Consider the following 27,187-nt stretch of genomic DNA (forward strand, 5'->3'; position numbering starts at 1 on the left):
TGATTTTCTAATGGTTAGCAGGGTCCAGTGGCAGGTGGTGCTCCGTTTTTTTGGGCGGACACCTCTGCGTCTTCTCCTCTGCGACTTCTCCCCTGCTTCTAAAACTTCCGTCTCACCCCACTCCCCACGGTCAATACGGTTGCTTCTCCTCTAGGCCAATCGGGTCTTAAGACCCGCTTCCTGGTTGTCCGGAATGAGAAGCAGAAAGACAATAGGGAATATTGATTCACTATTGTCACACAACTTGGTGGGTGCAGGGCGCAGTGCTCTGCTCCCCAAGGCCACCCTTTTGAAGCCAATTATAGCCTCATGCCCTGTACACACGATCTGAATTTCCATCAGAAAAACCTTTGGATACTTTTTCCGCCGGAATTCCACTCAAGCTTGCCTTGCGCACACACGGTCACACAAAAGTTCTCTGAACTTTCGACCGCCAAGAACGCGGTGACCTACAACACTACGACGAGCTGAGAAAATGAAGTTCAATGCTTCCAAGCATGTGTTGAATTGTTTCCGAGCATGCATAGGATTTTTGCGCGTCGGAATTGCTACAGACGATCAGAATTTCCGATAGGAACTTTTTCCTGTCGGAAAAATAGAGAACCTGCTTTCACTCTTTTGCTGGCGCCAGCAAAAGTCCGATGGAGCATACACGCGGTCAGAATTTCCGACCAAAAGCTCACATCGGACTTTTGCTGGCAGAATTTCCGATTGTGTGTACGGGGCATTAGGCTCTAATCATGTGCTTAAAAAACAATAAAAACCCATTGAAATCCAAGCGTCCGGCACCCTGCATGTAGATTAGGGGCCGGGCGCATGGATTAGGGGGGCGGCGCCCCTGCACCCTTAATGGAGCTACCGCCACTGGCATGGTCAAATCAATGATTGAATGTTTTCTACCACTGTGTCGAGAAAATTTGAATGAGCAGAATGTGTAAAATGTTTTCCAAGTCATTTCTAATGCCCCATACACATTCGGAATTTGTGTCACACAAAATTTGAGATCTGGATCTCAAATTTTCCAACAACAAAATCCGTTGTCGTAAATTCCGATCGTGTGTACACAATTCCGACGCACAAAGTTCCACGCATGCTCGGAATCAAGCAGAAGAGCCGCACTGGCTATTGAACTTCATTTTACTCGGCTTGTCATACGTGTTGTATGTCACCGCGTTCTTGACGTTCGGAATTTCCGACAAGATTTGTGTGACCGTGTGTATGCAGCAAGACAAGTTTGAGCCAACATCCGCCGGAAAAAATCCATGGATTTTGTTGTCGGAATGTCCGATCGTGTGTACAGGGCATTACAGTGAATGTGTTTCGTTCAGAAAATTACATTTATCCCAAAATAGAATTTAAAAGCGAATTAAACTTTGAAGTTTGAACGTTCAGTTGAAAGTCTTCTAGTATGGCAACCCCTAAGTTCACCTTTTTTAGAATATTTGAACAGATGCGCTTACACCCTACACCCACCACCTTACCGCTGTTCTTACCTCCATGTATGAGCTGTCAGCGCCAACGCAGCCCGTTAAGCAGTCCAAGGGTCCAAAAATCCCTATTCTTTACCCACCCTCTAATCCAGGGGTCTCAAACTGGCGGCCCTCCAGCTGTTGCTAAACTACAAGTCCCATGAGGCATTGCAAGGCTGACAGTTAAAAGCATGACTCCCACAGGCAGAGGCATGATGGGACTTGTAGTTTCGTAACAGCTGGAGGGCCACCAGTTTGAGATCCCTGCATCTGTACTGGAAGCCTTGCAGAAAGAAGAGGGAGAAGAGTGGAGGTTTCAAATATCCAGACTGCTACACCGGCTGCGTGGGCACTGACAGTTCATCAATCATGGAGGTACAGTGGGGGCATGGGGAGGGTGTAGGGGCTTGTTCACCTTTTCATTTGTTCTGAAAATGTGAACTAATCTTTTAAGTTCTACATGATGACATCAGAGTAGCTGCAAAAGATGTACAGCGTTGGGGGAGCAGTTGCACCAACAGGAAGAAGCCTTTGGAAATGAGGGAACTTTTTATTTTATTACCCGACAAAGAGCATGCAACTCTTGCAATGCAGGGGGATGTCTCACTGCAAGGGTAATTTTCAAATTTTCCCAGATGTACAAATTTACCATGAAGGTATATTGTATTTTCAGGGAGCACATATTTTGTGTTATTGCAATGTTCAGTTTACAGCATAATTCCAGGTAAAACAAAGACTTTAGTTTGTTTGAGCCAAACTGGCCCAACTGAACTATTTCCATTACTCTTTGGCTGCAGTGTGTGTTGTAATATGCTGTAATAGCATTAAAGCGTTTGTTACCCCAACACTTCACATTCCTGATATGTGCCTGTTGTACCATGTACTTGTATGGGAAAGTATTCTGTTCTCTTTGCATTGCTTCCTTTATGTGAAATCCCTGGTGTTCCTGCCAGTCCCTCTGCTTTCCTATTAAAAACTGACCACACTAAGCAGGGGAGCACACCGTGGTCAGTTCTCTAGCGATGCTGGGAACTCAGTGTACACTCCCCCAATGATAAGATTTGTCCTGACATGCCTCTGCTGCACAGCCACACTGGGAGGCTCAGTGTGCTGTTGCTTCTCCTCCCCCAGCTCTTATGGAAATGAAAACAGAAGGAATGTAATCGCTTATAAAAAAAAAAAGGTATTTGCTTTATATATATATATATATATATATATATATATATATATATATATATATATACATACATATACACACACAAAATGTTCTGCCCTTCATTTCTATTTTAAACTGAATGTGTTGTTTTACAAGGTGCTCATTTACAATCACTTTTACAGTATGTGGTGTTGTGTTCCTGCAGCAGTATGGGCAACTTACCGTCTCCTGCCAGCACTAAATAAAGTTTGGCCTCGGTGCTTCTTCACCATTCAGGGGAAGACTTGTATTTATTCCAGTGAATACAAGGATCCTACTGACTGGCTGAGAAAAACTGTTTTCGCCTGCCTTTCCACCTTGGCAGGTGCCATATTTGTAAGTATGTTGATAGGACGGACATGTTCACCAGTTCCGATGGTCAAAAACAATTTGAGATTAAGAACTTTATTAACTGTGCTACAACACGTGTAATCTATATGCTGACTTGTCCGTGTGGACTAATATATGTCGGTAAGACTAAGAGACAACTTAAGACTAGAACTGGTGAACATGTCCTGAGTATCATCAACAAAGAAGATGACCACCCCCTTGCATTGCACTTTTTGAAGGCACACGGCGGTGATCCAAGTGGCCTCAAATGCAAGGGCATCTATAAACTGAATTTACCTTCTAGAAGGGGGGATTATGATAGGATACTGTATCCAAAAGAGAAGATGTGGATCTTCTACTTAAAAAGCCTACAGCCTTTTGGTTTGAATAATGAGTGTAACTTTTCGGTATTTCTGGAACGCTAGTGAGATATGTCTTTATGTGGATATTCATTCCCCTTATTTCTGTATCTGGAGAAGTGTTCTTGCCCCTATGTATAGCTTATATAGGCTGTCTCTGTACATACTCCCCTGACTGGTTTACTAGGTTTTGAGATTACATTGGCACCCTGTATAAATTCATAAATATGGGTATGCATCTACATACTGTATATGGGCTAACCAGGCATACATCTCCTAGGGGATTTGTGGTTGCTTAGCAGAAGTGCTATACATGCATCTATACACTATCTATAGGTTAACTAGGCATACATCCCCTAAGTGAGCTGCTATTGCTAAGCAGAAGTGAATGTCTTTCAGTTTCTGAGAAAAAATTGCCTTTTCAAAACATCTATCTGGTCCGTTAATTGACTGCACTTGTATTTGGTTTTTAAATTCTGCACTAGTGGTGAATGACGTAGTGATTGGTGTTCAGGTGTGGGTGTTCTTAATTGTTAATTGGTATCTATAGTGGGACTATTTAAAACACGTATCCTGACCCAGCACGTATGCTCTGAGGAAACCTGTGATCAGGTGAAACGCGTAAGCATCTCGCCATCACTTGTGTGGTGGCTGGGACCTCTGGATGCCCACCAAATAGCTCGGAACCACCTCAACCTATCTCCACCCTCGGACGGACCAATACCGCTAATTTCAAACAGTGATCCTGCTTCTCTGCCGCCTTCCCATGTGGCTGTCCAGAATACCGCCTACACAGCCGATTGCTACAGCCTAGCTGACTATCTTTGTACCCTGCGATCTACCGTAAGTGCAGTCTGGAGGAATCAGTACTGCCGGAAGTGTATAGCTATCAGCACGGTCCACTGACAAGCCAGGAGACGGCGACAGCACGGGCACTCCACGGACCATGAGACACCCAGATCAAGACGCCTAAACGGTGAGCGATCAGCATATGGCTTTTTATGGAAAAACATCAATGGACTCTGGTCTGTTAGGTCACTAACTGTTGACCCTCGTGCTTAATAGTGCTTCACTGCACGGATCTCTGTTTGATTCTCAATATATCTAGGTCAATCCTACGGGTGGATTTTTCGCCTTTAACGCAGCCCTGATACAGACAATTGTTCCCTGTATATGCCCATGGTCCCCTATTTTACTCACCTATTCATCTGAGCAACATTTGATTAACATCCATTCAAAAAGACCCGGGTCAAGGACTTTTGTCTGTATGTGTATGCAAGACGAGTGATTGATGGAGGTGTGTATATAGGGTAAGGTGGCCACCCAATGTTCCCTGTAAGACGTCAGTCTTATTTTTAATTTTGGCTGGAGGGAGGATTAGTTTCATCCTTATCTTTTGTATTGCTGTTAAATCTGTTTAGATATGCACTTCTTTTATTTTTGAGGGTCTTCCAATAAAGATAGTTAAGCTATATATCAGTGTGTCCTCTCTGAAGAAACTGCTTTTTGGAATCTATTTCCGATATTTTTTTGTATGTTGTTGGTTAAGTTCAGAGGACAATCACCCTGCTTTATGCGATTTGTTCACGATTCATAATCTGGGGTGACGATATATACAGGTGTTCATATTTGAGCAGGTACTTGGCAAACCTGTTAGAAAAGCTCATACACACCGGTGCTTGATTGGCAACGTCAGGGGTCTCTTCTCTCCTTTTGATTATATTATGCCTTTCCACCTTGGCCAATTAGAGACAGAATTCAGAATCAGAATTCCAGGTTTGATATGAATTTAAATGATTGAATCCAATGCTATGTTAAACCAATTTTGATGTGGTTTAGAAAATTGTAGCGGTTTGAACTTCCATATTTCTGCTACCATATTAAATGTAGAGATGCGTAGATTAGATGCCACAGTAATTCTGCCTAACAGGCCATTAGCTACACAGGGAGTTCATGGTTTTCCATTTGATTAGTAGACTTGCATTATGAGGTGCAGTAACGCAGGCCATACACAGAGCAAATTTATTTCCTGCAACCACAGGTTTCCCCCATCAACACAGGGGAATCCCTCCCGCCGAGCAGTTGTTTTCTCTAGGTGGGGGAAGCTGTCCATGCTGAGAGAAGACGGTGATTGTTGCTAGCGGCTATATCAGCTGCTAGCGATAACCGCATGGAAAATCCGGCAGGCTGGTGGTACCCAAGTTGATTGATCAACTTAGTACATTCAGCCTGCCTATTCATGGTTCGAATCTAGGCCGCTTCCTGCTGAACCGTTTATGGCCAATTTCAAATGCAGCCAGTGTAGCACTGCAAGGCAGGAAGCAGAGGACATAGAGCTGCCCATGTGTAGATATAGAACTTGAAATACAAAAACCTTGTGGGAAACTGGAACACATTCTATTTTATGTTTCTAAACTGCATTTTTTATATTCCAATTTAAACCAAAACACAAAAAGAGTCTTCATTAATGACTTGCAAACAAAGCATTCAGCTTGATGAAACCACCATTTAAGTATAGATCAGACTTTAATTTACTATTGTGTAATAAAATAAATCAGGACTGCTTGATAGCAGAGATGACAGGACTATAATTAATCACATATACTGCTGCACTTTGTAATAAAGTGACAATGCCAAGTTGGGTGGAAAAGCTAGCAAATCGACACTGTGCCGAAATTACCATCTCTCTAGTATGTAAATGCATATATCCATACCTCCCAAGTTATTTATTAAGCCATAAATGCAGTGACAGGCAATATCCTGGGTTCTGGAAGTCCTACCAGGGATGAGTGGGCAACTCATGTAAGAACGATATAGATAAGCCAGAAGCTGAATGACAAACAAGTTGAACACCAGACTTCATAAAACGAGAGCGATTTGCTTCAAAGAAACAGCTTGCCAGACTGTGTTGCGTGGACAGATGGAAATGACTTTTTTCAGATCTGCTGACATAATCTCGATTACTCGTGTGATATATTATGGACGTTTGAAAATGCTTTGTGATTTCAACATATTTTGTTGTACTTTAATATTAAGCTGAAACAAAATGATTTTTTTTCTTTCTTCTAAATGAAAAAAAATCAATCAAGGGTATTGAACAAAGCACTTACCAAAAATGTAAGGAGCCTGATGTTACATTATCCTTTGTGTGTATAATATACGCAGTGTCTTGCAAAAGTATTCACCCCCTTGGCATTTTATAGTGTTTTGTTGCCTAACAACCTGGAAATAACATGGATCGTTTGAGGATTTGCATCATTTAATTTACAGAACATGCCCACAACTTTGAAGATGTTTTTTTTTTATTGTGAAGCAAACAACAAATAGGACAAAATAACAGCCTCAAATCACACACAGAGCAGTACAGGTTTTGCTCAAGAATATCCCTGTATTTAGCACCATCCATCTTTCCCTCAACCCTGACCAGTTTCCCAGTCCCGACTGCTGAAAAACATCCCCACAGCATGATGTTGCCACCACCATGTTTCACTGTGGGGATGGTGTTCTTTGGGTGATGGGATGTGTTGAGTTTGCACCAGACATAGCGTTTTCTTTGATGGCCAAAAAGTTCAATTGTAGTCTCATCAGACCAGAGCACCTTCCTCCATACATTTTGGGAGTCTCCCACATGCCTTTTCGCAAACTCAAAAAGTGCCATTTTGTTTTTTGCTGAAAGTAATGGCTTTTTTCTGGCCACTCTGCCATAAAACCCAACTCTATGGAGTATACGGCTTATTGCCGTCCTATGTACAGATACTCCAGTCTCTGCTGTGGAACTCTGCAGCTTCTCCAGGGTTACCTTAGGTCTCTGTGCTGCCTCTCTGATTAATGCCCTCCTTGCCCGGTCTATGAGTTTTGGTGTGCACCCGTCTCTTGGCAGGTTTGCTGTTGTGCCATGTTCTTTCCATTTGGTTATGATAGATTTGATGGTGCTCCTAGTGATCATCAAAAATTTGGATATTTCTTTATAACCTAACCCTGACTTGTTTGGAGAGTTCCTTGGTCTTCATGGCAGTGTTTGGTTAGTGGTGCCTCTTGCTTAGGTGTTGCAGCCTCTGGAGCCTTTCAAAAAGGTGTGTATAGGTAATGACAGATCATGTGACACTTAGATTTCACACAGGTGGACATAATTTCACCAATTATATGATTTCTATAGGTAATTGGTTGCACCAGAGGTTTTTATGGACTTATAACATAGGGGGTGAATACATACGCACATGGCAGTTATCAGTTTTTTATTTCTGGAAAATAGGATTTTTATAACAGCTTACCTATAAAATCCTTTTCTTTGAAGTACATCACGGGACACAGAGCCATAGTAGTTACTATGTGGTTTATAGGCCACCTTCAGGTGATGGAAAAGGCTGTCCCAAGGGTTCAGGGGTGACCTAACTGGGGGATTAATCCACGTTACCCCCTGAATAAAATTAGGAACCAGAGAGTGTGAAGCAAGTGGTCGTTGAAAAAACACAGATAAGGCCGACACCTCGCCTTTGATAGTACTTAAGGCCTGTGAATGACAGGATGGGAGCCATTATGGCTGGCCTGATCTTTGGATCACACCACAGATGGTGTGAGGGGGGCTTGCCTTCCTTTCTATAGATAGCCAATCAGGCTTTGAGCCCTTAGAGAAGATCATTGAGATTTGTGCCATTTGTGCGGCCTGATAATATCCCCAGAGATCTGGTAGTCCCAAACCACCCTGGGATTTAAGGCGGAGAAGTACGCTGGACGGGCATCTATATCCCTTCTTTCCCCAGACAAAGCGTGTAATCTCATACTGAAATTTGCGGAGGAAACTTTTTGTGAGTGGGATTGGTAGGGAGCAGAATAAATATAGGAGGCGAGGGAGGAGTGTCATTTTGACAGCGTGTACCCTTCCCAGCCAGGATAGACCACATCTTGACCATTTTTCAAGTTCTCCCCTACATTTGAGAATCATAGGGGGGTAATTGGCTTTGAAGAGGCCACTAATATCCGATGTTAGGTTAATTCTGAGGTATCGGATTGCCCCAGGGGCCCAAGGGAAGTTAAAGTTGCTAGTGAGTTGTGAAAGAAGGGCAGGTGGTACCATAACATTCAATGCAGTTGATTTGTTCATGTTTACCATCAGGCCTGAAACTGTACCGAATGTTTTCAGCACTTTGAATATTCCTGGAATGGAGATTAGAGGGGGAAGTAATATACAGTATGAGGTCATCTGCACATTTAAGTTCCTGGTCCCCGCACGTCACCGCTTTAATGTCTGGGTTTCTTCTGATAGCTATGGCCAGGGTTTCTATAGCTATTGCGAAAAGGAGTGGGGATAGTGGGCGCCCCTGCCTATAGGGAATGAGGCCGAGTATCTACCCATCAGGGGGACTTGGGCTGACGGGTTAGAGTACAAGGAGTGAATTAGATTTAGGCAATACGGGCCAAATCCCCATCTTCGCAGGATGTCAGACAGGTATGTCCAGTCTATAGAATCGAAAGCCTTGTGTAGGTCAATCGATAAAAGAAAACCCTTTTGAGGGGGGCTACCATCCCAACAGGACTGTAGTAGGGATATAATATCTATGGTCCGTACCTTGCCGTCCGGGGATAAAACCCACCTGGTTTCTATGGATATATGTGGGGATAAAGCATGTTTCCCTATTTGCCAGAATTTTGGTTAAAATCGTAATATCGTTGTTGATTAATGATATCGGGCGATAATTTCCAACCTCGCTGGGGTCTTTCCCTGGTTTGGGGATCATCAAAATGTAAGCTGTGTTCAGGTCTGTTCCTAAAGGAGAACCCTCTCTAAGGAAGTTAAAAAATTTTGATAGGTATGGGGCTAGTGTGGGGGCAAATTTCTTATAGTACCCAGTGGAAAACCCATCCGGTCCCGGTGCAGAGCCGAGTTTTAGGGATTTAATTGTATCTAGGATCTCTGACTGGGAGAAAGGACTTTCAAGTAGGTCACTATGTTCTTTAGACAGGGAGGGCAATGAGAGGGAGTCTAAAAACTCTTGCTGTGATTTTCCTATCTGAGGGGGCCATGGTTTGTAGAGTTCCCCGTAGTAATGGAGGAAAGCTTCCATGATCTTAGTGGGGTTATGAGAAAGATCTCCTGATTGTAGCCTAACTTTCGGGTAAATTAAAGATCGAGGTTTGGGACTGAGCTTAATCTCTAATTTCGAGCCAATCCTATCCTTTTGGGAGTAGAATTTCACCCCCGTCCATCTGAGGTGTTTTTTGGCAGTTGTAGTGAGATTCAGATTTAAAAGTGCCCAGGCTTTGTCTAATTTAGCTAGCGAATCCGGGGAAGGTTTTAGCTTATGTGCCCGTGCTAGGGACTGGAACTCTGCTGTTAGTTTAATTGTATCCGCTTTGTGTTCCGCCCTAAGTTTGGCTGTTATTTGAATTAATTTCCTCCTGATTACTGATTTATGTGCGGCCCATACGGTCTCAGGTGACGTCATATGTAGAATTGATATTAAAGTATTCTTTAATGGAGCCTTCTATAATGGTACACTGTATTGGGTCGCTAAGTAAAGATTCCTGTAGACGCCAGCGAGGAGGATCGGTATGTCCCCGAGGTTCTTAGAGTTACCAGAGTGACCATTGAGTGGTCAGATAAGGATGAATCAACTATCTTAGAGCTCACAACTAAAGGGATTGTAGAGGGCCTAGTGAAGATGTTGTCTATCCTGGCATAGGAGCTATGGGGTGCTGAATAATGTGTGTAGTCTTTAGAGTGATGATTAGTCTCCCTCCAGATGTCTATTAATCCCATTTCATGTAGGAGTTTCACTACTTTAGCACTCTGTCTGGTAGGGCGTTTAGGTTTAGAAATTCCCGAACTCGTCTTATCCATGGAGAAATCAAAAGCTGTGTTGGAATCCCCGCTAAAGAAAACCGCGCCCTTAGGGCGTGGCCGAAGTTTATGCATTAGGGATTCGAAAAAGGCTTTCTGACCCTTATTGGGAGAGTAGTAAGAAACGAAAGTATATACTTCTCCATCGATATTCCCTGAGACTAAGATGAAGCGTCCCTGGGGATCCAACACAGTTTCCGATTGCGAGATATTAACGTGTTTGGCAAAGCAAATAGCAACACCCTTCGTTTTGTTATTTGCAGAGGAGAAAAAAAATTGGGGAAAGTACTGATGAAGAAACGTGGGTTGGTATGATGTGGGGAAATTAGTCTCTTGGAGGAAGAGGACATCCGTATGTATAGACTTGTAGAGTTGAAAAAGTTTTCTGCGTTTGATGGGGGAATTGAGTCTCTGGACATTATGTGATACGATTTTAAGTGTAGGTGTCTTAGTGCGAGGATTAGCCATTGTGTGAGGGAGGTGAGGTCAAGTTTACGTTATAGGTCTTACCTTGCCAACCGTAGGCCTGAACCCCGAAGAGTCCTAGTGGGGTGAATGTCGCCATATTTAGACCTGGGAGGAGAGACCAGAGCCGAACATGGAGCCTGTGAACACTCAGATGAGCAGTGCAAGATAGGGGGAAAAAAAGGGATGAAAGAGAGAAGGAGAAAAAACATGAAGGTTATATCGACCTGCATTAGAAAATATATCTGTAAATGAAAATAGTATAACTTAAAAACTCGGGGGTCCCTAGACCCCCCCCATAACCCAGGGCAGGATGAGGGAGCCCATCCTAACCCTACAACCTGAGAGGGCCGGCGCCCTACCTGTAGGGTAACTGGACAAGAAACCAATTGCATAAACTGCATTCTTGGTTCCTAATGGAGGTGCACTGGTTCCACCACTGCCCGCCACCTGTAGTATATAATAAAGGAAGTAATGAAGGCAGTCTTCCTTTTGGTGACTAACAGAACGACCCAACAAACATGATCATCTTAAATACAATAAACTAACTAACTGAGAACATTTTATCTCATCTGACCACCCCCCGGGGACCCTATTCCTCCTCCCCGGGGCCCAGGGTGGAAGGCAGATCAAGATGGGGTGACTACTGCATTCTAAACGTTGAGGGAGACAGTATTTCCTTACTGCGCATTTTAGGAGTTATAGCAATATATTAAATTAAAGAGACACATCTGTAGCTTCTAGAATTCAGAGTGGGGGGAGACACGACTAAAAAAACATTTTAAATAAGCTCATGCCCTCCCTGCCACCCCAAAATAACACAATTGGGAACCAGCTGATGGGAATACAATGCTAGTGATATAGTCCCGATAAAGGTTCCAACCAGCTAGAATGAATCAAGGACCAGCGAGGAGACAAGAGTTCCCCTCTTTCTCACCATCCCGGAAGACACACAGAAGAGGCGGTCGTCAGTAATAGTTTCGTCAGAAAGACTGATTACGGTTAATACCATAGCTTAGGAATGTCCAGAAAGCCAAGGGGACCACAAGAAGGGGAAAACATGAAAAGACCCAGAGGGACATCTCGGGTCTGTAGTTGGCAAAAGGGAAAGTTCTGGATTGGGGCCCTAATCCTAAGGGGTACCAGAACATCAAGTAGGGAAATTTTCCTTGGAGCGTTTGGAGCTTTGTTTCAGCCATGAAGGTTACAGCGGGCTCACTGGTGGTGGTCTTTTTGTGGATGCTGGAGTGCTCCGGCCCGACTGGGAAGATGATGGTTCTTTTGTGATCAGGCCTAGATGTAACAGGAGACGTTCTTCTGCGAGGGTTGAGAAGCCGTAGTTTTTATTTCTGTATGAGAAATTCAAGCGCAGGGGGAAAGACCAGCAGTATGAGATTTCCCTCTCAATCAACTGTTGGATTAACGGTTTGAGAGAACGTCTATTCTGTACCCTGTATGGCAATAAATCAGCAAAAATCTGTATCCTGTAGCCAAGCAGCTTGAGATCATCTGAACCCCTAGACCTCATTACATCCTCCTTAACGGAGTAAAAGTGGGGCTTCACAATTATATCGCGTGGGAGACCATCTGAGCGGGAGGGTTGTAGGGCTCTGTGGGCTCTATCTAGTTCCAGACGCTGGTCTGATATATCAGGAATAAGGTCCCTCAGCAGCCTTTTTTACTGATGCGTGTACATCCTTCTCAGCTTCTGGGAGCCCTCGAATTCTGAAATTATAACGTCTCGATCTATTTTTGAGGTCATCGATTTTTGCGAAAGCCGTTTCAAGTTGATCCTGCATGTCTTGTATTCTGGCTGAATTTTGATTAATACGGGAGACTGCATGGTCAGCTTTCTTTTCAATTGTGTCCATCCTCTGCCCCAGTTGCTGCAGGTCAGCATGGATGAATGAGGTTATGTGGGCCGCATTCAGGGCCAGGTTTTTAGATAGTAATTGGGAGAAAGCTTCCATCATGGATGGGAAGTCTGAGGGTACAGGAGAGGCGGCAGATGCTTCAGTCACAGACAGTAATAGGCCTGTATAGGGGTCCATCATGGGAGTGGAGGGGAGGCCAGATCCCAGTCTTCCCAGCAGGGACTCAGTGGATGTGGGTGAAGTGACCAGAGGCAGGGGTGGAAAGTCAATACCTGGAGAAGGTGGGCGCTGTGAGTCCTGATCCACAATGGATTCCTCTGCATCCCCTGTGTTGTGTGAGCCTCGTGGAGCCGCCGCCATCTTAGCGTAGCTGACCGGGACGGCCGCCGCGGTGATCTGGCTCGAGAGGCTTCTCTGGACTTCTGCCGTTATCCTGATTGGGATCCTGGGGGTCTCCCCCGCTAGTGTGTCCTGGAATGGTGCTCCGGGGTCCGCTCTAGAGGCTCCGGTGGCGATCTGTGGGCAGCAGTGGAGCGGAGCTCTAGTAGCCAGCGGCCATTTTAGAAGCTGCTGCGCATGCACCTTCGGACCTCCATAAATTTTAATTCAACACCCCTGCTATAGAAATTGTATGGAGGGAGCTGAAACTTTGAGTTACCAAGCGACAGCCAAGAAACCTTAAGTATTTAGAGAAGATCTGTAAAGAAGAGTGGACCAAAATCCCTCCTGAGATGTGTGCAAACCTGGTAACCAACTACAAGAAATGTCTTACATCTGTGCAGGCCAACAAGGGTTTCTCCGCCAAGTACTAATTCATGTTTTGCTTGGGGAACTGCAACTCAATTTATAACATTTTTATAATGTTTTTCTCTGGATTTTTGGTTGATATTCCGTCTCTATCATTTAAAATACACCTATAATAACAATCGTAGACTCTCTATATACTATGTTATACATTACAATATTCTGGACAAGTGTTCGATGTCCCAACGGCTGTTGGCAATGAAATGGCCTAGGTGTTTCAGTGAAGTTCTTCCTTTAGGGTAGGCTCAGGCAGTGTTAATTTTCTGTGTGTAGATATATGTAATGGAAGAATTTTGTTTTTTAAAAATTATATTTTGTCCTGAGGCTTATAGCGGTCTGTGAGAATGCTGCTCGTGACAGTAATTAAAGCGGTTCTTCAGCCTTTAAAAAAAAAAAAAAGTTAGCAGTCATAAATACTGTAGATGCTGACTTTTCATAAAAAGCACACTTACCTGTCCAGGGTCCAGCACTGTGCTCACCTGAACCACTTCTTTTGACAATCTTCGGGTCCGGGCGCCAGAATATTTACTGTGGGCAACTGGCTATAATTCCTTGCGACTGCTCTTGTGACATGTCCCAGAAGGAGGGGGGGGGGGGGGGTGTTGTGGTGGAGAATCCCTGATGGATCGCTACAGTGGTCCAACCAGAAGTGGGAACCTGTCAAAACCAGGCACCCACTCCTCCCCCCCTGCCCCCCCCCCTCTAAAAAGTTCCAACAACAGAAGAGGGGGTGGCATAAAGCATAACTTACCCTTTAGGGTAATTTATAAGCACATGTTTTCAGAATAGGTTGCATGCATATGATGGAAGACTTTACCCATCCTGATTTAGGCCATGCTCAATATTCAGTGCTATGTCAATCTTTTGCCACAGTATGCCATGTTGGCAAGAAGACTCATTATTTAGTGTTATTTGCCATTCATTTGCCACTTGGTGTGATCACAGAACAATTTCTACATTTACTAATTTCTTATTCTATCAATTTACTCAAAATGATCTGTTCATCTCAAGTAGTAAGATACCCATTCATAAAAAGATGTAATTTTAATGGTACCTATGGTCATTCAATGACAGGATCCCTAATTACCCATCATGGCTCATCTGAGAAAACAGGTTCAACAAATGTTAGCAAGCTGCTCTCTTCACTCTCATTTTCATAGGTCTATACATGAACAGAACAGTTTTTCAGTTTGGACTCTCCTGATTTGGGGAGCTCTGGCCTGGAAGAGAGACCCAGGAGCAGCTACTTCTGACCGATTTCAGTAAATACTTAGCTGCTTGACTTCGCATATTTGACTAATGAAAGTTTATACTTGAAAGCTAGCACATCAGCTGATCCCAGGTAAGAATTAGGAAGTGTCCCCTACGGTCAAAGAATGGACTACTGCTGTAGGTAATGCACTGAGAATGGAAAAAGTCATTTATCAACATAGGGAGTGCTCTGGAAAATGTGAAACCCGGATGACCTGATCATGGATCGACTCTTGAGATTCAATGTGGGCTAAATGCAGAAGTCCTACTGAATTACTAATGGTTCAGGGATGGCGAGGTAAACTGTCTCAGATTTTGGGTGTAAGGTGCTATGGGCTCTGACTTCAGGATGTATGATAAATGATGAGGGTGACCATGGTGAAATACGTAATGTTTCCATCGTATACTGGATTGTATGTAATTGCTGTATATCCACTTGCCAACCATCCGCCGCAGTTGTACTGCAGCAGAATGTCACGGCTGGGTGAAACGACGTTATGCAACGTCGCTTCGCCCTGTGGCCACTAGGGGGCGCGTGCTCGCCAACGGAGCCGATGCGAGTGCCCGGTGGCCGTGATCACCGTTGGGCTCCCGCGATCGCTCGGGGCACATGGAGAACCAGGATCTGTTTGTGTAAACTCTGAGGGGAGAAGTGACAGATCGTCTGTTCATACAGAGTATGAACAACGATCTCTTTCTTTCCCTACACAGTCCCCTCCCCACTTCAGTTAGAACACACAATAGGGAACACTTTAACCCCTTGATTGCCCCCTAGTGGTTAACCCCTTCACTGCCAGAGACATTTTTACAGTAAATGTGCTCTGGTCAGGAAGGACGTAAAATCTTCCGGGGCTGAAGCCGATATGGACAAAATTTTGATCTTTGGACTGTATGTATTCAATTCTAAATAAAAACGTTTTTTTGTGGATAAGAAAAAGAATCGGGAAATGTAGATGGATTCCATTATTTACTATATTTGACCTTTGTCAAAGACAACAATTAAAGTGGTTGAAAAGCCACTATATTAGATTTATACTATCCCATCTGTTATATAAAGAATTGTGTCCCAGTGCTGGGACCTTCTATCTCTATTCTATCAGCGCGTCTCCTGGCGCTCATGCCACTCCTCCTCTCTCTCCTCTCCCAGGCTGACGCCTACAACAAGAGGGGCCGAAAACTCCCACTGACATCAGGCACGTAAACTGACCAAGATGTCAGGGCTCAGCAGCCATGATAAACCGTGGTCAGTTTACAGGGGAGAAGGCAGAACCAGGCAGGATCAGCCAGGTATTTTAGGATATACAAGGGGGCAAATTACACAGCACAAGCACTGTGCTGCGATGCATGCTTTAACCCTTTCGCCACAATGGCGGGGGGATAACACACATAATCCTGGTGGCTGCAGCCACCAGGATTTGGTGTGAAACTGATTGCCTGTCAGGTGAGAGCATTCAGGCAGTTCGGCTGCCGCCTGATCAGTCGCACATACCTCCAGTACCAGCGCTCCCCCCCCACCCGCCATGCTAACTGGGCTCCACTTGCCCATCCACGGCCCGGGATCTCCATGGCGGGTGCCCGTGGGTAGAGGGGAAGGAGAAGAGTGGACACACCATCTACTCCTCCCTTTCTTCTTGTGATAAAGTGACATCTCTGACATCACTTCTGAGTCAAGCTCTCGGTGTCCCCGGCTCGCTTTGCCCAGAAAAAGAGTCCAGGGGAGATATGCAGGGTCTTTTAGACCCTGCATATCTCAATAAAAAGAACCTGTCACAAAAAAAAAAAAAAACATTTTATTCTCTAGGGTGTCTGCTTTCAGAAACTATATGTTTGTGGGTTTTGTGTAATCTTCAGGCCTAAAATAATTTTTTTTTTAAACGCGTGCAAAAAACCCCGCAAACAGCTCTGGCGGGGGTGAATACACCGCTCCTCCCCATTGAAAACAATGGAGCAGTGCTGCTATACCGCCGGAAAAGCGCAGCTGCATCAGCGTTTTGCAGGCGGATTTAACCCCTTTTCGGCTGCTAGCGGGGGGTTAAATCCGCCTCGCTAGCGGCCGAATAGTGCCGCTAAAACGCCGGTAAAGCTGCGCCAAAAATAGAGCTGCTTTACCACTGACGTCCGGGGCGGCTCAGTGTGAAAGGGGTCTAACCATGAGAGAAAGAAAAGTTTTTGTGTCATCATTTATAGTCTCTGAAAAATGGCCAAGAAATCATAAATTCTGCCAGGGTATGTAAACTTATGAGCACAACTGTAAATGAATATGGATTTGACATGGACCCAGATAGGTAATAAACCAGCTCAATTATAATACTAGACAGTTTATTTTTAATGTCCTCTTAGTAACAGCACATAAGATATAAAAGTATTTAGATAAGACTAGTTTGACAAAATATTTTATTGCTAAGAACAATACAAATTTAAATTACAGCCATGTCACAAACATCAATAAAAAGGATGATATCGACAGTCTTTTTAATACTATTTTAATGCACTGTGCTATGCTGCAGACAATGTCAGTCATAATATTCCTCTCTCTCTCTCTCAGAAGCAGCCATTTTTCCCCCTCCCTGCCCTGATACAAATAAAATGTACATTTGTGAACATATAATACCTCAAATGTGCAAAACATTCTGGCCCACCCATAGAGTAGATGACTTACATTAACAAACAGCTCAATTACATTTTAAAAACGTGAGAAAAAGAAAACACACGTTCAAATAGTCAAGTATGTGCTAACAGTAAGATAACAAACATTAAATAATTATACAGGAGCATTCTCTGCTTCTGCAATTGAAATTCTTACAGGTAAGTAAAGCCCAACTTCAGCCAAACTGTTTTAGAAACAGCGGGGAAGAGCTAAAGCTTTTGTCGGGTATTTATTGCTCTGCCTTCCTGTCCTGGTGACAATCATTTCCCTCCTTTCAAGTCCTGGTGTCACCAGCACACAAGTCTCAAAAAAAAAATCTCCCTAGTGATGTCACTGACAGTAGTAAAAAGAGGTTAACTCTTCCCCACTTTCTTACAAAAGCTAAAAGAAGAAAGTTGGAGCTGTGCTTGTTTAAAACATTTCTTCAAGTCTGTTTTTATTTCTCACAGCAACAAAATAACAAAATCACAAACATAAAAATCTACATCACACACACACAAAAAAAAAAAAAATAAAAAAAAAAATACACAAGGCCTTATCTTATCGAAGTTTCTGAAAAAAAATACGGTTTGCAATGTCCATAACCTGTTTGAACCTTATTATTTGCGACAAGGCAACATGAGCCATTTTTTTTTAGACGCATAGATAAACGAGGCTTACAATGGTTGAGGGAAGTTCCTCAGGAGAACTCTGGTCCTTATAGATACAGCTCAACAATAACAGATATGTTCTAACATTAGAATGCCACATCTTGTGCCATTTTGTGCTTGAAAACAATAGCCTGGTGTCCTCAAATCTTTATGCTTGCTGGGATTATTTAACTGCTGAAATAGCTGTCTTTGTCACCCGAGCTGCCATTGAGAAAAACCTGCAACAGAGAAAATGTGATAAAATTGGTAACTGGATAGACAGGCCTGTCTGAATTCCTGCAGAAAAACAAGCACATTCACCCAGATTTCAGCACACCTGTGGTCTTTACCAAACATGCCTTCAGAATCACAATGTGTGCACCTTGGAGAGAAGCCTTTGTAGCATTTATATATAATTTTTTTTCCTTTTATGAACGTTATTAATTACATGGGCATTTAGCAGTATTTGTCTATGTAATTACTAAACAGGAAATTAATTATGTATTGGAAAATATTTTTAGCAATATCTAATTTTTCTAAAAAAGGATCTCTAACCGTGAAAAGCTCCTGAAACTCATGTTTACCTGTGAATGTTACTAATAGACCCCAAATCTAGGTTAGATGTTACCTTTATACAATAGTGTTTTAAAAAGGATATTAAAGGCCGATTTTTTTTTTCTTTAAATAACAAACATGTCATACTCACCTGCTCTGTGCAGTGGTTTTGCACAGAGCAGCCACGATCCTCCTCTTATCCCCCTGTCAAGTGCCCCCATTGCAAGCAGCAGATTTCTATGGGGGCAACCGAGCTGCTCTGTGTGTCCATTCACACACAGAGCGTTGCTTGGCCCTGTTCTATCCTCATTGGCTGAGATTGACAGTAGCTGGATCAAGATGGGGCTCAGGTAAGGGGGTTGGGATGTAAGGGCTGCTGCACACACAGTTTTTTACCTTCATGCATAGAATACATAAAGATAGAAAACCTTGAGCCTTTACAACCACTTTAAGTAACCTAAGCAGCGCACTCTTGCCTCCGACCTACCCCTTGCCAACTGGTTAAGGAAGATGGCCTCCCACCCAAAGTACTCAACTGCTGCTTGTATTTACAGCACAGCAAAAAGACATGTTACAAAGTAGGTACTCCTGACACACAGTGAACCTTCTTCTGCGTAAGGGCTCTCTCACACGGGTGCTCTGATCAGGTCCGCCTGTCAGTTTTTCAGGCAGACCTGATGGGACGATTCATTCACTTCTATGGAGAGGCGGATGCCAGCACTGACATACGATCTGTGAAATCCAGATGGATAAAAACCCTTTTTTCCATCCGTCTGGAGAAACGGATGGAATTGGACGAAAACGGACAGGCGGTCCGTTTTCATCCAATCTCCCATACAGGAGAGTGGGACTCTAAGGGTACTTTCACACCTGGGCGGTGTTGGCATTAGCGGTAAAGCGCCGCTAGTTTTAGCAGAGCTTTACCGCTGTTATAGAGGTGCTTTTTACCCCCACTGGTGGCAGAAGAAAGGGTTAAATGCGCCCGTGTTGCAGCGCTGCCAAAGCGCTTTACAAGACTTTTTTTCCCGTCCTGTAAGCGCACGGCCCCAGTGTGAAAGCACTTAGAGCAAGGATGTCAAACTGGTGTTTGTTGGGCCTCATGTGGCCCTTAACTGGTGATTAAACTGAATAAGACCCCAGCTGTTCTGCACTTGATGATAAAAGCTACACTTTCTTTAAAGTGGTTCTAAAGGTTCAAGTTTTTTACCTTTAGCAACCCCAATACTTACAGTACCTGAGCTGCATCGCCATACAGCGACATGCACAAGAGCTTAGGCTCTACCTCCTTGGCTGAGCCATCGGCTCCCGCTGTTGTCCATCACAGCCAGTGGGCCAATGAGGAGAGAGGGGTCGGGGCTGAGCCGCAGCTGTGTGTGTGAATGGAAACTCAGAGCAGCGACTTGGGAGCAAGCCTGCTTGGGTGCCCCCAGAGCAAACTTGGCAGGAGGGAGGGGCCAGGAGCACCAGCGGGGGACCCAAGTAGGAGGATTGGGCTTTTTTTTAATTTGCCTTTAATATTTGGTAGCTGAAGAATATTTCATGACCACATTTTCTGGGATAAAACAAAAGTTGCAATTATTATAATAATTTATGAATTATTTCTTGCAAATCCCACTATTTTAGGACAGTTGGTATGTCTGCTGTAAAGACCAGCACTGCTCGTGAAAGGTAAAGGGTTAAAAGGATACAGGGTCTGTTTTAAAGATGATCGTGGGGGGTTTTAATGGAAAAGGGCAGTTACGTTTAAGGAAGTGTAAACCAGAGCTGGATATAAATTTTTGTTTTTTTTGTGATGGATATCATGGAGGAGAGGCCTGTACACCTGTGGGTGGATGGTTGTTTAAGGGGATCATGAAATCTGCTGACTCCCCCGAAATTAGTAAAACATCTATATAAAGGTGACTTGTATGTTTTGGATTACATGTTCTTTTTAAATCTAGTAGTAGTAGAATTAATGGATGTTTTAAAGAGAGGGAGGGAAGCTAAGTTAGAAGGGTGGAGGCCTGTGATAAGCCTTCTGGAAAGAGACCTTGATTGTGATGGATTGAATAATAAGGCACAATGGGAGGAAAGAACGCCGAGTGTGAACATCTTGATGAGACATGTCTTAGCAGAGTGAAGGAGACACACCACCCTTAATGAAAGATTATTATTGTGAAAAAGTCTTGTTTATTAAAATCAGAATGTAACCTGTAATAAGGAATTAAATATAATGGAGAAATCTATACTATAGAATGATTAAGCAGAAACTTGTGGAGTGTTCTTACACATTTCAGATACCAGCAACTTAGAACAGAATGAGTTTAGCTTTCCGGCCATAACTAGTTTTGCCAGTAATTTGACATTTCTTTGCATTCAGCCAATGATAAACATCTTGAAGTACCACAATCATTTTCTCTCCCAGTTCAGTAGGGAAATCCCAAAACTAAATTTCTTAACAAAAGGGACACTTTATTCAAGATCACTAAACACTGTACATGTTAATTTAGCTGGAGGGTTATAAGGAAGCAATACTCCTCTTCACAGTACCCGTGTGCCGATTTAGCCACAGGAAAGGGTTTCCAGTCCCCTTCCCAGCACTGAAGACACTAAGGCATGCTTTATGGTGTTGCACTTTTGGAAGAACAAGACTGATGAACTTCACTGATTATGGACACTAATTTTGGGCACTTTATATTTATATATCTTTGGATATACACTCTTTGAACCATAAAGACTTTCATGAGGAATGTTTCTATTTCACTTCTGATTGGGCACTTATATTGTGTGTTTTATACAGCACTTTGCACTTTGGAAAACTAGAAGGTTTAAGCACTAAAAGTTATTTCTGATTTATTTTTGGTCAGCTTAAGCACATTTGTTTATGTATTTGTTTATTTTGGCACTTAGCACTCATTGCAATCAATTATATGTTTTTTTTCTCAATCTAGCGCAGACACATTTTTCTTTAACCCCTTCCCAGCACTTGCCAATTATTGTGGCCACGTAGATTTCATTGGGGAATCTTATGACAAACATCTATATATATATATATATATATATATATATATATATATATATATATATATATATATATATATATATATATATATATATATATATATATATATATATATATATATATATATATAAAAAATATATACATACATACACACACTTTTAAATAAATGTGAAGAAACATTGAAAACATTTTTTAATGTTTTAATACATTTTATGGCTGAGCCAGTCAGAGGGAGAGAAAGACAGGGGGGTGAGAAAGAGAGGGCCTACTTCTATACACTGCAGGACACTTCTGTACACTGGATGGCACTGGCGTAGGGAGTGATTAGGGTGTGCCAAGGCACTTAACCTTGCGCACACCTATGCAAGCAGTGAAGAGTGAGAGAATAACAAAGGAACATCACATTACTGTATTTCACAATGGCAGCAATGTATATATACTCGTCCCTATTGTAGGATTTACCCTCTATACTATTTAGATTTTTCCTTGATTTCAGACCCAGTTATAATGATCACAAGGAAAATACAAGGAGTAAATCTCCCAAACAGGGACACAGACAGGGGTTCAAACTCAGCACCACCCTATTCAAAATGTGAAAAGGCAAAGAAATTTAAACTTCCCTAGAAAATTCCTTATCTTAGAGTACAGTACAGATGTGTATTCAAAGACCTTTGCTTATATAGAGGTTATAGAGGTGTATTAGACACTGTCAAACAGCATGCTAGGGTAGCCTGTACAGCACAACCTATAGCCCCACCCATCGCCAATCTTTAAGCAAGCAATAAGGAGTGATCAAGACACAGAGGGGATGGGCCTACGTAATGTACAGACTGCACTGGGAATTTATAGCAAATCGAAAGTCCTGTTCTCTTCATAGTATAGGACGGGTCTTTTGTTCATAGACCATGAGACATACCCAAGCAAATTAACTTAAAGTGGTTGCTAAGCTACTATATTATGATCACGCCATCCCCTCTGTTAAATAACATTTATCCCAGTGTCTTGGCTATATAAAAAAGCTGCTGACTTTTCTACCTTATATCAGAGCGTCTCCCAGCACTCACATGACTCCTTGGCTCTCTCCTCTCCCAGGCTGACAGCTATAGTGGGAGGGGCCGAGAACTCCTGCTGCCGCCTGCCGGTGAGGAGAGAGCGGAGACGAGCGGTCACGTGAGCCCCAGGAGACTCTCTGATATAAGGTGAATGTCAGCATCTTTTTTATATAGCAAACACACTGGGATACATAATGTTATTTTACAGAGGGTGTGGCATGATCATAATATAGTTATGATTGTAGCAGGAGGCGAGAGCTGAGGAGTAGACAAAGCTGACAGGAAGGAAGGGGGGAGAGCAGAGCTGCAGATGGCAGAGGCACGTAAACTGACCACGGTGTCAGGGCTCAGCAGCCAATGATAAACCGTGGTCAGTTTACAGGGGGGAGGGCAGAACCAGGCAGGATCAGCCAGGTATTTAAGGTTATACAGGGGGCCAAATTACACAGCACAAGCACTGTATTGTAGAACATGCTTTAAGGGAACAGGATCACTTTGTTACCCAATAAAAAAAAAAAAACAGACAACATAGATCAGATCTTGTGGATTGCCATATGGAATTTGGGTACACAAAGAAATCTGTTTAGAGATTTTAAGTTCAGTTTTGGGGGCTGTGAACAGGTTTAAATAGAAACCTTGAAAATAGAAAGAAGATGGTGCAACCATCATCAACTTCACTTGTGTTGTGAAGCTACAATGGAATGGTTGAGATCAAAGCGTATTCATGTGTTAGAATGGCCCAGTCATAGTCCAGACCTAAATCCAATTGAGAATCTGTGGCAAGACTTCATCCTTCATCGCTCTTCATCCAATCTGACAGAGCTTGAGCTATTTTGCAAAGAAGAATGGGCAAAAATGTCACTCTAGATGTGCAAAGCTGCTAGAGACATCCCCAAAAAGACCTGCAGCTGTAATTGCAGTGAAAGGTGGTTCTACAAAGTATTGACTCAGGGGGGCTGAATACAAATGTACCCCACACTTTTCACAAATTTGTAAAAACATTTGGAAAACCATTTAGCATTTTTTTTTATATAGTAAACTACAGCCTTCACAATTATGTGCCAATCCCAATAAAATACATTTACGTTCTCGGTTGTAACATGACAAAATGTGTAAAATTTCAAAAGGGTATGAATACTTTTTAAGGCACTGTATAAGGTTTTAATTGAGAACTGAAATAGCAAGGTCCACTACCGGAACAGCCCTTTTTTTTTTTTTTTTTTTTGTTCTTAAATTCCTTTTCTATACAATAGATTTTAGCAAAATACTTAGGAGGAGTGAAAATCCTTTTCAGGATTGGACCAGTCTTTAAAAAACTTGGTTAAATAGTGAAAGACTCTTCCAATACACTTTTTAAGTGACCATATGGGCTTGAAAATAGAAGAAACCGACAAAGCTGCACTCACCACCCTATGAGATGTATAGTAGGGGAACTCACAAATAACTATTGTCTGAGTAAACAAAGGCTTCAATGGAATTTAGCAAATCTAAGGTAGCGCAGAGTCCAACATGTAAGGTGCAACTATATAACTTGCAGGAAAACAACAATGCAAAATGCACATATGTTCATTTTGCATTGTTGCTTTCCTGCAAGTTATATAGTTGCACTTTATACGTTGGAATCTGCAGTACCTTAGATTTACTAAAGTCCATATGGGCTTGTTTAAACTGTGGATAGCCAGAAACCTGATAGCCAAAGACAACCACATCACTTAGCCTCCAGAGTAGAAGGCATTTGTCATGAATCCGCAGCTTGTGGCACTTCCGCTCATCTGATTCCTCCCCCCCCTCCGGTGCCACAATTGGCACCTTTCAGGGGGGAGGGGGGTGCAGATACCTGTATTAGACAGGTATCTGCACTCACTTCCGGGAATAGACTGCCACGGGAGTCACGCCCCCTCCCGCACCCCCACCCCCCCTGTGTCTCCTGGGACCACTTAGGAAGCGCAGCGCGACTCGCGCATGCGCAGTAGGGAACCAGGAAGTGAAGCCACAACGCTGCACTTCCCTATTCCCTCACCGAGAATGCCGGCGGCATTGCTTCGGCTGCCGACATTGCTGGACATTTGTAGCTGCTGGCTTTTAATAATTTTTTTTCAGGTGGACCTCCTCTTTAAAGTACCCATCTGGTCAAATGTAAAATCTGCATAGGTGTCCCGTCAATGGCAAATCATAGCCGCTGGAGGAGATGTAGAGGCTGTCCACCACAAGCTGACATCACTTCTGCCCTATACCCACAGGGGTCCCGGAACTTCTCCTCGAGAAGGGTAATGCATGCAAAAGGAAAACCAAAGAAATTCCCAGCTCAACTTACCGACCAGCCTGCAACCAACTGAATTATCCTGTCTAACAGTAGGCCTTAAAACCAGGGGTTTTCGTTGTAAACTACAGAGCCCTTCGTTGTAAACTACAGAGCCCAGTCAAGGCCTCCTAGTATTCTCTGTAGTCCTAGCTCTAAATTTTAAGAGCCTCCACAGTGGAAGTACATGCATTATAATAGATAGGCAGAAGGCAGGTGAGCCTGGAGGGCTGTTAACACATACTGTTATGCCCTGTACACACGACCGGTTTTGCCGTCGGAATAAACTCTGAAAGTTTTTCTGACAGAATTCCGCTCAAGCTGTCTTGCATACACATGGTCACAACAAATTCCGACCGTCAAGAACGCGGTGGCATACAACACGTACAACGTCTCCTACTTGCTTCAGAGCATGTGTCATTTTTGGTAAGTCGGAACAGCATACAGACGAGCAGTTTTCCTGATAGGAATTTGTTGCGTCGGAATAATATAGATCATGTTCTCCAAGTCCGCCTGAATTTTGGACATAAAAAGTCAGATGGGGCATACACACGGTCGGAATAGTTGGAGACTGGTCGATAAGTTGAGTTAGGACTACAGAAAATACTAGGTCCTTGACAGTTCTCTGTAGCTTACGCATATATTTGCGGATGTGTGCAAACTAAACCCTTGTTTTTAGCGCATACTGTTAGACAGGATAATTTGGTTGGTTGCAGGCTGGTCAGTAAGTTGAGCAGGGAATTTCTTTGTTTTTTTTTTTTTTTGCATGCATTACCCTTTCATGTGCTCCTTGCTGCAAAGGCCAGTTATAGGCGGGGGCAGCGGCCATTTGTTTGTAGCCTGTATGTAACCTGTGGTCTATGACTACAAGCCTTTTCTGTATGATTAACACCTATGCAAATTAGATGCGGCTAACACTGCATCCAATTCGCAGTACATTTTAAAATGCATTCATTTGAATGCATCTGGTTCACATATGTGCGTTGCATTCGCACTGCGCATTGCCCAAAAAACACGAACGTTTTCTGGGCATTGCGGTGCGAATTACAAGCACATTATCTTCTAAGGGAACGCATCTGATTCGCAGATGCATTCCGTTCTGAACACAAATTCTCTCCTTCTCCTCACTACACCTCCCCCTCTCCCTGATCCGCAGCTACAACGGAGAGGAACCACTGAACGGCTGTTTTTTCTCTTCGCAGAGAAAACAGAGCTGGAATTTGCACCGCACATGTGTGAACCCACCCATCAATGGATTTTCATTATGTGACAAAGCACTTTTGCCAAAACAATACTCGGTTATCTAACCTGCTCCTTGCTCATTAGTATTATCAAAAATGCTGTAATCGAATGCATACTACCACCCTATCGAACGCATACTATTTTACTATCACTCATTTATGATCGTAATAGCGCATCTTCAACTTTGTTTTGTTCATAGAAGTCCTTGATTTGCATGCATGGAATAGCGTGCAAACGTTTCCAATTTTATTGCACTCTGTGTCCTATAGTCAATGGAAAGACTGCTACACTGTGCCTGAGCTGTTTGTAAAAGAACACAGAATGAGATTGAAGGGGTTAACAGCTGCAATGGATATCATGCTGTGGTTTTTGCACCATGCAGTTATATTGATTATATATGAAGCATAGTCTTAACACAAGCAACTCACCTGTGCTCGCTTCTGGTTAAAAAATTCCATGACCTCCTCATTCCCCACAGCCTCTGCCTACAAGAGAAAAGACATATTAGACAAGATGGCAAATATGGATTCAGCTTACCAGGAGCACATGAAGGATAGAGTTAATGTCTTGCAAAAAGGTTGGGACACTGTAAAATCTACATAAACCCAGAATGCAACGATTTGCAAATTTCATAAACCCATATTCTCACAATAGAAAAATAGATGTTTAAACTGAGAATGTACCATTTTAAGAAAAAAAATAAGGTAACTGCGAAATTGATGGCAGCAACATGTCTCAAAAAAGTTGGGACAGGGACGTGTAGCATCTCCTCTTCTTTTAACAACACTCTGTAAACGTCTGGGAACTGAGGAAATAATTTACTGGAGTTTAAGGAGAGGAATGTTGTCCCATTCCTGCCAGATATGGAATTCTAACTGCTCAACGGTCCTGGGTCGCCTTTGTCCTATTTTTCGTTTCAAGATGCAAATGTATTCAAACAGTGAAAAGTCTGGACTGCAGACAGGCCAGTTAAGCACTCGGAATCATCTACTACGAAGCCATGCTGTTGTCACAGATGCAGCATGTGGGGTCTGCATTCTCTTGCTGAAATATGCAAAGCCTTCCCAGAAAAAGACTTCATCTAGATGGGAGCATATGCTGCTCTAAAACCTGGATATGTCTTTCAGCATTGATGGTGCCTTTCTCGGTGTACAAGCTGCACATTCCATAGGCACTA

The 27,187-nt window shown here is 43.0% G+C and overlaps 1 protein-coding gene across 1 annotated transcript in view; it reads right to left on the reverse strand.

The window, feature by feature from the left end:
• Nucleotides 1-16,961: 16,961 nt before the first annotated feature.
• The window catches only part of ASPG (asparaginase), a 126,695-nt gene continuing 116,469 nt past the window's right edge, over nucleotides 16,962-27,187 (reverse strand). Inside the window, exons 15-16 of the mRNA XM_073609927.1 lie at nucleotides 26,439-26,495; nucleotides 16,962-18,100 (exon numbers count right to left, since the gene is read on the reverse strand). Coding sequence (XP_073466028.1) covers nucleotides 18,050-18,100; nucleotides 26,439-26,495 — 108 coding nt within the window. The 3' untranslated portion in view covers nucleotides 16,962-18,049. The remainder of the gene's footprint in view (nucleotides 18,101-26,438; nucleotides 26,496-27,187) is intronic.

This window comes from Aquarana catesbeiana, linkage group LG13 (genome assembly GCF_042186555.1).
Source record: "Aquarana catesbeiana isolate 2022-GZ linkage group LG13, ASM4218655v1, whole genome shotgun sequence".
NCBI lineage: Eukaryota > Metazoa > Chordata > Amphibia > Anura > Ranidae > Aquarana > Aquarana catesbeiana.